The 12,297-nt window shown below is 43.7% G+C and overlaps 1 protein-coding gene across 2 annotated transcripts; it reads right to left on the bottom strand.

Annotated features, from left to right (window-relative positions):
• Positions 1 to 594: 594 nt before the first annotated feature.
• Positions 595 to 11,629, bottom strand: nyap1 (neuronal tyrosine phosphorylated phosphoinositide-3-kinase adaptor 1). Of its 2 annotated transcripts, XM_085363618.1 has the most exons (7): positions 11,442 to 11,629; positions 4,449 to 4,819; positions 3,140 to 4,360; positions 2,561 to 3,094; positions 2,225 to 2,467; positions 1,653 to 1,759; positions 595 to 1,038 (listed from the first exon to the last, which is right to left on the bottom strand). In XM_085363618.1, the coding sequence occupies exons 1-7, from the start codon at positions 11,627 to 11,629 to the stop codon at positions 595 to 597; spliced, it is 3,108 nt and encodes a 1,035-aa protein (XP_085219744.1). The 2 variants fall into 2 exon arrangements, with proteins under 2 accessions (XP_085219744.1, XP_085219743.1); XM_085363617.1 differs by having other exon boundaries at positions 2,561 to 4,360.
• Positions 11,630 to 12,297: the final 668 nt, after the last annotated feature.

Genomic DNA, 12,297 nt, shown 5'->3' with positions numbered 1-12,297 from the left:
ATCTATGAGTCTTGCCTTTTCTCATCCACAGAGTAGTTTTTAAGCGTGTTGGACACCTGCTTGTTGGCGAAAATACACAATTTATGTATCAAGTAGTCAGGAAGAAATTTGGCAACACCGACTTCAGAAAACAACCCGCTAATTATTAGTTAGTTGGCGTCTTCCTTTTGTAGCAATAATACTGGTGTTTTGTGGCAAAAAACATTAGCAATTAGAACACATTTACATAGTGTACTACATAATACAGAGCAGATACAAATCCAATTTGTAAGAAATTCATGTAGTTTGATTGTAATACTTCTTATTCTTCACCTCTTAATCAGCATTTTTTTTTTGTTTGTTTTTTCCCCAGATGGGTTCAGAGTCTCCAGTACCCTTCATCAGTTACTGTTCACAGATCAGTTTATCGCACAATAAAAATGCTATCAAGGGTTTTCTTCTTGGTCCATAGTCTCCCATTCCCTGGTGGTAATTACATCACCAAAGCCATTTAAAGAATTTTCTAGTTTCTATATCCATTTTTACTCTCATTCATAATTCTGCCATCTTCAGCTCATCTCTTCTAGTGCTGTACTCGCTGGCCTGACTTCCACGTCAGATAGCCGTGTCCCACACAACGGCCTGTGGCCTCTGGCAGGGAGGTGTGCCAGTTTTACGAGGTTCAGGTGTCCGTCTCCAGCTAGGGAGGATGGGCATGCTGTCCTGCTTGCACAAGCTTTTGTCAGGACGCCTGTGTGCCTTGATTTCTTTGCACAGGCAGCGCTTACGCTCGATGACTTCCAGCAACTTGCCGTCTCTCTGGGTCTGCGATGTGGATGGGGTGGTGACCCCACTGACAACAGGTTGTCCCTGTGCCAACTGGGCGAGCTGTTGGAACTGCAGCTGCAGGTGGTGCTGTTGCTGAAGCTGCTGAAGCTGCTGCTTTAACTGCAGCTGCTGCTGGTGTAGCTGAAGCTGCTGCTGCTGCTGCCGTGACACACCGGGACCACTGGGACTGCTGGGACTGCAGGGTACTTGAGGCTGGGCCAAACTATGCAGCTGAACGCAAAAGGGTTAAAAGTCAAGTTAGTGCTTTCATCTAGTCATTTATCACATGATAATATTTTCATTTATAAACCTACATGATTACTGCAGTGGTGTTACCAGTAACAGCTGGTCCTCACACATGTAGGAAAAAAAGAACTGCAGTTCCTGCAGACAGCCACCAGGATGCAGTCCTGCTGCATCTATTACAGTTTGAGGGAGGGTCAACCAGACACATGCAGACAGTCTCTGCAGCACACTCAAACTGCGTCAGCACTTGCTATGGAGCCAGAAACCGGGTGAAATGTGCTGCTAGAAGACTGCAGTTCACCTCTCAAAACAGAGTACAGCATGTTCTCTAACCCGCAAAGGCCTCTGATTTACTGATTGAGTACTAACCTACGTCATATACCTTTCTCTTTTTTTTTTTTTTTTTGAGGCAGGCCAGAACCTTATTCTGCTCAGTGGGCATATCTACCAGCTAAAAATAGATCTGCAGGAGCTGTGTCTCTAGCAGTAGGGGAAGTAATAATGAGAACAATATTAATGTTCACTCTCAAATCTACCTGGGATGACGGTAAAAGAAACTGTAGTTTTAAGGCTTGGTGAATATAATACAGTGCATTCACCTGATTCAAGGCTTCTCGTGCTGGTAGACTGCTCTGTCTCTGAACGTCTCCTCCACCCACCTGTCTCACTCCAGCAGCAGAGGAGGAGCGACCCAGCCGCCCCACTTCTGTAAGGAAACAAACATTACATTGTGTGCCTGGTAATGGGAGCAGATGGATAGAACTTCATTTCAGCACACAGAGCTATGTTATGTGGCTAGACTTTTGATCTGCGACACAAACTCATTGCTCATTATTTAAGGTACTAAACAGTTACTGTCTACTTACCAAAAATTAATTATTTTGGTGTTTATTCCTGATTCAGCAATTATTGTCTTTTCGAATGGTACCAAAATAAGATAAAAACAGGAGTATTTGTTCGCACATTCCAAGACAAAGTTACCGCAAAATGTCATAGAAAGGATGCAGTCGAATCCAGAAATGTGACAGGTCACAATTGTTAATATCCTTTTAATAAGGGGCTTACCTATTATATAAATTACAATATATTAAATGTTTAGACCTTATAACTAAATTCAATTAAAATATAAGCTTTTAAAAAAAACAAAAAACAACCCAGGGTGCCTCCCTACCTCCGTTGCGACAGGCAGGAAAGGTCTGGCAGGGAAGAGGCAGCCCTACCCTGGGCAGAGCTCTGAATCCTAGGCTGCTGTCAACACCGGCCAGTGACTCACTGTGTCCAAGAGCCCTGCTTGTGGACCCACTGAAGTGGACTGGGATGCCTGAATGGCCTCCCCGAGACCCTATTCCAAGCTCTTCCTTGTCCGTCCTTAACAGGGCATCAGCACTACCGTTCCATGCCCGGCCTTCATCCTCTGAAAGAGGGAAAGGAAAAGAATACAGGATTAATAGAACCTTATTTTTAATGGCATTTGCACTTTGTAATAAAAAAGCAACCTCTGACTTACTCTCTGTCTCTCTGCTGCCGTGACTGAAGGACAATTTCCTCTGCATAGGCCAGTAAGACCCGTCATCGGCGGATAAACTGGCACTGCTGTCCCAAGGCATGAAGCCAACTTTAGACTGAAGGGATGCAGACCCTCCATTGCTCTTGAACGCACCTTCACCAATACCAGTAAGACTCGAGGGCTGCTGCAGAGATGGTGTCTGAGAGCTGCCTCTCAAGCTCTCATAAGCCGGGGGCCTCCTGAAGCCACCGGAGGGGTAGGTCCATAGCAAGGGGCTGTCCGAGGAGGGCGGCTTGTACGCTGGAAGGCCGTGAGGCGTGTGAGAACGGAGGTGTGGGCGAGAGTGAGGACGCTGGGATGAGGATAATGGCGTGGGGGTTGAGCTGGTGCTGCTTTGAGGCGTTTGGCTGCTCGTGCTGGTAGTGATGTCCAACTGTAAAGAGTGTGGACCTCCATCCCTATCACGATCCCTTTCTCTGTCTCTGTCTCTTTCCCTGTCCTTTTCCTTATCCTTATCTCTATCCCTGTCTCTATCTCTGTCCTTGTCTCTCTCTCTTTCCTTGTCCCTGTCTCCTCTACCCCTATCCCTTTCTCTGTCTCGGTCCCTGTCTCTGTCCTTTTCCCTGTCCTTATCCTTCTCACCTTTGTCAGACTTCAGGAGGAAGCTAACTGACTTGCCCTCCTTGCCTGTACTTGAGGTTTGTGTCTGGACTGTGGCCTGGTTAGAAGCCTGGGAGCTGCTCTTGGTCGGCACAGGAGAATCTCCTCTTTCTGGCTTCCGATAGTGATGGTAGTGTGAGGGGCGATGGTGAGGGTGATGATGGTGATGGGAAAAGGGGGAGGTGGATTTAGAGGAAGGAGGCAGGGGCGTGGAATGACTCCTGGCTCTCAGTCCAGGAGCTGGGCCTAACTGGGCGTCTCTGCTGTGCTTGTCCTGCTGCGCTGCACTGCCTCCTGATGATTCCTTGGAGCCCGACAGGGATACAGGAATATTAGAAGAGGCCGAGGAAGAGGTGCTCGCTTGTGTTGTTGCGCTTGATGTCTGAGTTCCCATTTTAGTGGAAGCAGATGACTTGTTCTGCACCCCGACCCCACTGGAGGCTGCTGCAGGCTGAGGGAAGGCGAGCAGCGGGGGCCGGTGCTGTAGAAGATTGGGGAAAGGCGCCGGGATCTTTGTGTTTGATTCTTGCTCCGATTTATTCCCTTGCAGCAGATAGGGTGTAGGAGCTCGTGGCGTGTGGGGGCTGGCAGAGAGGACCTGGGGCACTGGGGTGGAGGATGCAGAGGCAGGCAGAGGAGATGAATGGGAGATTGATACAGTAGCTTTAGGTTTGGAATAGGAAGGGGAAGAAGAAGATGGGCGTGGCAGCGAAGAGGAGCTGCTGGCAGAAGAAGGTGTCACATGAAAGTGTTTAGAGGTTTTCAGTTTCTCGTGTTTGGGAGGGAGGTGTCTGTGGGACTCCCTGTCCTCCTGCATTGGATATTTCATCTCCTCATAGATTGCCTCACTCTGGTCTGAGTCAGAGTCCGGTGTTGTGGCCACAGGGGTTACAGGGTGGGGTGTGGCCGTCTGACTGTCTCTGGTGAACACTTGGCCCACCATTTCTATATAGACTGGCTCATCATCCCCATCTCCTGTCTGAATCTGAGAGTCTGATGCCTGAAAGGGCATTGATGTGGCAGAAGGAGGCACACGTGAAGGAAGAGGGTCAAAGGAAAGCTGGGTGCTGGGACTTCTCTTGGGCTTTAAAGGAGGCACCTTCTTTGTTCCAATCTCTCCAGAGTCAGACTTCTTCATGGCTGCAGGGAACAAAAAAAAAAAGAAAGCAATTTCAAAAGAACACATAATTTTCTCTGTAAAATATGCACCTGAAAACACATTTCCTACCATTCTTTTTCTCTGAGTGTTTTGCCTGGGAGTGAGTGGGTGGAGGCGGAGGTGGTGTCTCAGAAGGAGGTCCTCTGCTGTCAGCAGACGAGGAGCTCAGGCGAGTACTGGGGTGGCGTTTGGGTTTGGCTGGAGGGCAGCGGCCGCCGTGTTGAGATTGGGTGTCTGAGTAATCTCCATTCTCTAGACTTGTATCTCCGGCTCCGACAGCGTGGCAGGACTGCGAGCGCGGCGCCATGGCAGAGGCACAGGAGTGAGGGGACAGGTCCTGGGAGGCAGGCATGGTCATGAAACCCATTCGGAAGTGCCGTCGGAAAGAAGCCAGGTCTCTGACTTTGCCAACAGTAGCTGAGGGGTCATTTTGCGTGGAGCTGGAATCAAGGAACCGGGTCAAGAAAGTGTTAATGGAGGAAAAATACTGTAGCATGAAGAAATCATAGAGAGGTGTAAAACAGTCATGTAGTACTCCTTATACTGACCTCCCCTTTTCCTCACTCTCTCTTTGGTCTACAGACATCGTCTTTGCAATAAAGAAATGCCTGCAGGGCGTCTGCTGCTGAGAAAAACACCCTGGAGGCTCCTTTACCTTTCTGTATTCCTCAATGTGTACTTACCCTTCAGACACATTCAATTAGAAACCAATTGCCTTGTCATAAGCAAGGTACTCGTGTGCACTCTGCTACTGGAATTCCCTTAATTTTTTTTTTCACTCATCTCTCTCTTTTTTTTAAATATGTTTATATATTCAACCTACATCTGTTTTCTGCTCTCAGGATCACTAGAAGCATTTCATCTGTTACCATGGGAACAGTTGTGATTTTCCGGTGTTTGATACTTGCTCTTTGAAATCATCAATGACACAAGCTACTGCAGCAAAAAAAATGAAACTGACAAAGAAAACAAAATCTGACAGAATACAGCAGCATTTCACTAAAGTGGGCAGTAGCTGGAATAGTATTTTTTTCTTTGGGGTAACTTACATATTTGCAGGGCATGTAAAAAAAAACAAACACACACACACAATATGTCTCTTATACAGTTAGCACAACAGGATTCAAGTATTTTTCAGCAGTCTGTGATCGAGCCTGAAGAGCACATCTTCACACAAAACACTAGTTACATTGTAAAAAGCAAAGCTGTCTCAGTCATCTTCTTCTTCTGAGAAACACGAGATAAGTCTTTGGCCAACTGAGATCGAAGTAAATTTATTTGCTTTAGTCAATAACATCATGAGCAAAACCACAGCACTGACACTAGGAAAAAACATTCACACGTGTGATAGAATTTTGTGTGTCTAATGTCACAGAAGAAAAACACACACACAAAAAAAAACAAGGAGCATATTTAGAAGGTTATATTCATATTTGGTCTAAATGTCTGATGTTGCACCTCTCATTCCTCCATATTTTGCTACGTAAAATGTAAATAGGCAAAAGCTTTCTTGACATTTCTTCAAGTAGTCTACGAGAATAGTTCTCCAGGCTTCTCGTAGGACATTCAAAGCTCTTTTTGGATGTTGGCTGCCCTTTGTTTTGATCCCACCAATTGTTCCCACACTGCTTCAATAGTGTAGAGGTCCAGCTCTGTGAAGGATAATCCAAGACTGATTGTGTGCCACTGTGTGTTTTTTTTCTTTCAGATGTGCTTTTATTGCACTGGCAATTTATTATTACTCTCATACCAAAAAATGAAGCTCCTCGTAATCAGATGCTTTCCAGAACGCATTGTATGGTGAATCTCAATCTGCAACAACATGGCTCTTTTGACTGCATCTCCAGCACCACTGGCAGCTCCAAACCAAGACAGTGCTTCCACTATGTTTTACAAATGACTGTAGACTCTCCTGACCAACTCTGTATATTTTAAAAATAATATGAACCAAAAATGACTAAATATGAATGCATATCCAATATGCAATATTTCAGTCACACAATTTCAGTCGTGTGTCCAATATCTCAGCCTTTTCTCCTTGTTTCCTGTTTCCTTTCCTTAAAAATTGCTTCTTGACAGCCACCATTCCACGGAGACCACTCCAGATTGTTTCAGTGAACAGTTTCAGTGAACAGTAGATGGATCCACTGAAGGGCCAGATGTACTGTATCTCTCAGGTGCTGTGTCAGGTCTTTGCTGGATTTGTTCTATTTTTTAGAGACATGACTTTCAAATACTGAGTGCCATAGAAGATTTTCAGGTCTGCCACTCTTCTTTTGTCATCCACTTGTCTAGTTTCCTCAAAAACATACCATGTTTTTTACCACACCATGCCAAGATGCGCCAGGCTTTCAGTGATTAACTCTTCAGGAAACAACTTGTGGTGCAAAAAATGCTACTTTAAGCCGAAATGTGTTATATTTGACATTTTTCACACATTCAGCTAAAGAAATGGGAACAAGCTATGTGTTTCTGCAACAGGCTGGTAGTAACAAAGTGCCTAAAGACCCAATTTAAAATAGGTTCATTCCACAGTTGTATGTCATGTGCAGACAAATCTTTGGTTTATGTCTTAGGTTAAGTAGCTTTTTATACTTGAATGATCCGCAGGTCCATGTTAAAGGACTTAACACAGACCTTAAAAAAGACAAATGGAAACATCCCTCTGAAAATGGTCAGGTACAAGGAATGGACAGAAAAACAGAGGGAGAAAATGTCCAAAAAACAACTTTGGAAGACTGTGAGAAAGTCAGGAGAACTATTGGTCAAGACCACTTAAAGAAATAACAAAATGACAAGAAATTCTGGCTCCTTGGAAGCAAAACATAAAGAACTGTGTGTGTGGGAGGGGGATGCACTTGAGACTTTTGCACAGTACTGTAAATTATTCAGCCTAGTAGTTAATTGTGACATATAACTATGGGCCTTGCAGCACTTTCTTTTAGTTCAGTTGCAATCCCTGTGAAGCACAGGAGACAAATGGGGCTTTCGATTTGCATTCAACATTTCAAGCAGCAGAAAATGCAATGAGGCTGCTCGTAGAGAAAAGAGAGGGTTCTGTTTTCCTTCTTCATGTGTGAGGCAGTGTGTGTTTATATAAGTGTGTTAGAGGAACAGAGTGCATTGTACATGTATCTTTGTATCCTTGAATGCCTGCAGAGACATGCTAGTGACTCTTCACAATCGACACAGATACAACAGGGCCAAATTAAGCCCAGAACAGAGGCTGAGCTGCTCTTTTTGACTGAAGTCTGTGTGTTTTTTCTTATTTCCATCTAAAGGAAGGAGCTTCCAACAGTTTCAAAATGAGACCAGACTCAGCGGTTCACAAAGTATCAGGACTCCCACTTCTATATTTGCTTTACCTTCCTTGCTGCTTCGCATTAAGCTCATAATCTGCGGGAGCTAAATGAGATCGATACCACCTTCATATCTGCATTTTAGAAATGAAGCTACAGCCAGCAGCTGGTTAGCTTATCTTACTATAAAGAGGGAGAAACTCTTAGCCCGGCTCTGTCTAAAGGTTACAAAATCTGCCTTTCATCACTTCTAAACCTCACTAAATGAAAATCTGTACTGGAGAATGAGATGAAGCTTGCCATTTCAGGACAATGAGCTCTTGTTAATTAAAGGCACAATATGATTCCTGTGCAAATGGGATTTTTTTTTTATCATGAATACAAGACTAACAGAAATATTGGTCAAAACAATTTCCATAAACAATCTTTATGCTGTAATAACATCCTCTGTCTTGCTTTTTCTTAATGGTATGATTGCCAGCAGATAAATTTAATGTCTTGATCCCAGCAAGCACTAGAAAGAAGAAGAAGGTGATGTCATCTGCTTCACCCTTTGAACCACACCTTTGGTAGAACAGACTCTTGAATACTACCTCCATCTCCTTCTCAGAATGCAAGATATTCCCAAAAGCTTCGATAACTGTGGCGATAAAGCGTTCGCTGGAGAAATCCAGTTCATATCATCCTACCCCTGTAGCAGCATATAGTCCTGTTTCTAATTCACCTTTTCACTTGGAGGCAAGGTTTAAGAGCGGGTTATGTTTAAACACCTAAATCAGACCTGAAAGAATGTTATTTTTGAGAACATCAAATCTGATTCGAAGGCAAATCAGAGCAGTCAAGTCGTCTGTTGTTAAAGTCAGGGGTTAATGCTGAACTCTAAGCGTGTGTCTGTCCTCATTCTGTTGGACCTCAGTGACATATCTGACACAGTATGCGACACTTTAATTGATTGCCTTAAGTTATGGGTTGTCACCAGTGTGGTTTCAAAGTGATCCGATTCTTCTTCTGTCACCAGAAGAAAATGATACAAAAAGTGAAAGTGCCTTATGGTTTAACCAAAGCAATCAAAGGCAGTCGTTGTGTATTGATTCTCTTAATGATATTATTACAGGGCTGTTTACTAGCATGTGAGAGTTTTAAATGCCCCTAAAGGAACTAAAGGATAAAACATGCCTTCCTTCCGTGACATTAAATAACCACATAGTGAATAATGTCTTTGAATTTTCCACAAGATGACAACAGCTGTCTCTGTCTGTGCGTGTCACTGTAGACAGTCACCTCTTCTTTTATGTTTTTTAAGTTTTTCTACTATCATGAGGCCGTGCTGACAGACACAACAAAGTGGGGGGTTTTTGAGAGAAATGAATGAGTTGTCTATTCAGAGCAACCTTTAAATATCTTTAACCGACAACTGTCGACCTGTTCAGTGTACCCCACCTCTCGTCCTATGAGTTGCCAGGCTTTCCCTCTACCAGACCACTAACACTTCCAAATCAGCACAAGAATTTATTAAAACTATTTACAGTTGTCACGACTGGGAATTGTTCATGCCTTGTGCCATAAGGAACTGTCTCTATTTTTAAAACTCATATTAAAATTCACCTATTTACCATTTGCATCTCCACAGCCGCCTGCGCTTCGTGTGATTTCTCTACTGGGAGCCTCGGGATGTTAAACTGTCTGTCAGTGCACAGCTTCCTTTATCCCTCCACTCTTTCCGTCTCCTTCTCTCTCCAGCCAGGTCTGCAGTTGCTGTCCTCCCTTAAGTCCGTTCGGTTTTCACCCCTTTTGTCCCTGTGCAGTTTTATCCCTGACCCTGTCCTGTTCGTAATTATCACCGGTCATGTCCTGCTTCCACCTCTGCTCCTCTGGCCCCACTCGGCTCTGCTTTCATCACTCATCGTGTCCGGTTGTCCTACTTGCTGCCCTACACCTTCACTGGCTTGATGCTGCCATGGCGTTGATCTCTGCTGCCAACACGAGGGCCTCCAATTACCGCCGTGAGTCATAAAGCAATGGATGGCACATCTAAACAAACTTGAATTGTTGTCTTTGATGCTCTCCTTCTCCTCTCGAGCACAAATAGCCCGAACCCCATGCTGAATTCGGTTAGTTATAGGTGACTCACATTTGAACAGCACATCCTTCCTTCTGCCCCCAAACCACATGCTCAGATACACAAGATCACTCACTCACAGGCTTTTCAGCACAATGCTGTCACGTGAGTGTCATGACGTTAGGTCTGTTTTGACCCTTTTGAAGAGTGCTTGAATTAATTTGCTTGTTTGGGGGTTTGATTCTTTTCTTTCTTCCTGTATCTAAATACAAATCTGATCTTAATTCTGATAGTCCTGCAAAAATAAACAAATTATACTGGGCTGAAAAATCACAGAATTATGTGGGACTTTAAATATCGTTGACATCGCACTTCTGTGCTGTGATTTACTATGATTGCTTTTCTGCTGGAAGATTGTTTTTTAAAAAAAAGAAAGAGTCTGGAGGTGATGCATCAGCAGCTAACTGTGTTCTACTGGTGCACAAGTTATAGCCTTGAACACACACTGCACAGTGTTTAGCAGCAAGTCCTCAATGCTACAGTGAAATCAAGCAGCTGCAGAAGAAGTATTCAGTAACCTCATAGTGTGAAAATAAAAGATCTACCTATCCTGCACGTCTCAATCATGAAACCAACACAAAAGTGCCTTAACGCTTACCCGCCATAAAGACAACATTTGATGCCCTCACTAATGTCTGATTCATTTTGTTCTGTAAGCAGGCCTGAAATATGACAGAATCCTCTCCGTTCAGAAAAGAGCTTTAAGGGTTATTCCTGGCAGGATAAAGAGTTAAACTTGTATTCTTTCTTATAGTCAGCAGGCGTTCAGTGCTCTGTTTACAAAAGGAACTGTGACTGGGTTAAAGTCTATGGGAAGCAACACTATTTTGCGACGCTTTCAGCACTTTGCTTGTGAATTTGTGGTCTCAATAGTTGATTTGAAACCATATTTTAAATCAAACATTCAAAGAAAACATAGCCTACTCTATTCTATCTGTCAATTTTGTAACTCGTTTTTTAATTCACTGTAAAAAAAAAGAGAAAAAAAAGCAAAAGTCCCAGTCAGTAACCAGCGTTACCTGAGGCTTCAGATTTAATTGGTGACATCACGGTGAATGTGTCCATCTTTGCCATGACGTCCATGTGCAGAATTATGTACTTAAGAAAAATCACTCATTTAAATTTATTAATTTTTTCTAAAATCTTTTTTCTTTATTCCTTGTTCACTCTTTTGCTTCTGAAAAGCTGCAGGCCTGCAGAATTTGAAGGGGGCGTGTGCGTGAAATGTACATTAGTCAACCTATAAATCCTCACACTTGCTTCTTAAAAAAACAGTGAAAGAGTGAATGGCCCAGATTTATATAACATGTTACTGCCAAAAACCATTTGATTTCATATCCATGTACTATAACACTGTAGTGTATGCATTCAGAAATTACGCAATAACTCAGTTTTCTCATTTCTATGTGTGCTTTTGGCCCGTTTTTGCCTTGTGCAATTCAGCTCTACTAATTTATCTCATCTAAAGACCATATTAACTTCATCATGACCTGCCGCTATGCAAATCTATGAGATTCACTTCCAGGTGAACCCTTCTGACTTCACGAACAGTGGCTGGAATTACGATTTTGAAAATTAAACTCGTTCACACTGGATAAGAGGCTTATATTTCCACTGAACTGAACCCTATTGTAATCCACTCACCTCTTTTTACTTCCCTCTTGGTCTCTCTGCCTCCAGTCCAACCGGCTCTTACGATACAGCAGGTTCATGTCGCTGTGGGATCGCTCCTCCTCGCAGCCTATCACAGCGCAGTGTAGCCGCTTGCTTCGCCTCTCTATGTCACGCAGGAAATGCTCGACTGCCACATCCTGGGCAGAGCCAGAGCTCATGGTATAGAAGAGGACTCAGGGGATGGCGATGTATGTCACAGGCAGCCCTCCTTTAGACAAGAGAAAACAGGAGCTCATTAATCATTTAAAAAAAAAAACCCCAAAAAAAACAAGTTTAATAACTTTCCAGCCTGCATGCAGATGACAAGATTGACAGTGATTACTTTGTTCATGCGGCAACATAAATAATCAACTCCAAATTACTGGCAAAAGTTGTAAGGGAGTCATTGCTTATCACGCTCACTGTGTCATAGTGAACAATCCTTCCCATTACTCTACCTGGCAGCCGTCATAGCGAAGACACGGTGATGCATGATGATGATGATGATGGAGGTTGCAGCTTTGTTTACCCCTGCCTCTAGTGTATCACATGAAAACTATTTATACTTTCATTATCCAGTTATGAATATTTGGGTAAGCATGGTAAATCAGCTGCAGAGCATCTTTGGCTGCAGGCCCTGGGATGGCCTATCTAAGCCTGTCTACTAGCCAGAAAGTAATGCGGTTTGTCATATGTAGTGCATGCACAGCTTCCTACTCACGCTCCCTCCATGTGAAGTCAGGCTTGTTGTGGGGCAGATATCTGGGAGTCCAACAGTGTTTTCATGTTGGAGAACGTGAGTGTGCAGCGCAATTGGCTAAGAAAAGAGCAGATGTCAGCTGATGCA

The sequence above is a fragment of the Diplotaxodon limnothrissa genome, linkage group LG10 (assembly GCF_057381915.1).
Source record: "Diplotaxodon limnothrissa isolate DT_005_m linkage group LG10, D_limnothrissa_male_GT1.1, whole genome shotgun sequence".
NCBI lineage: Eukaryota > Metazoa > Chordata > Actinopteri > Cichliformes > Cichlidae > Diplotaxodon > Diplotaxodon limnothrissa.
This window is presented reverse-complemented; position numbering and strand designations above follow the sequence as displayed.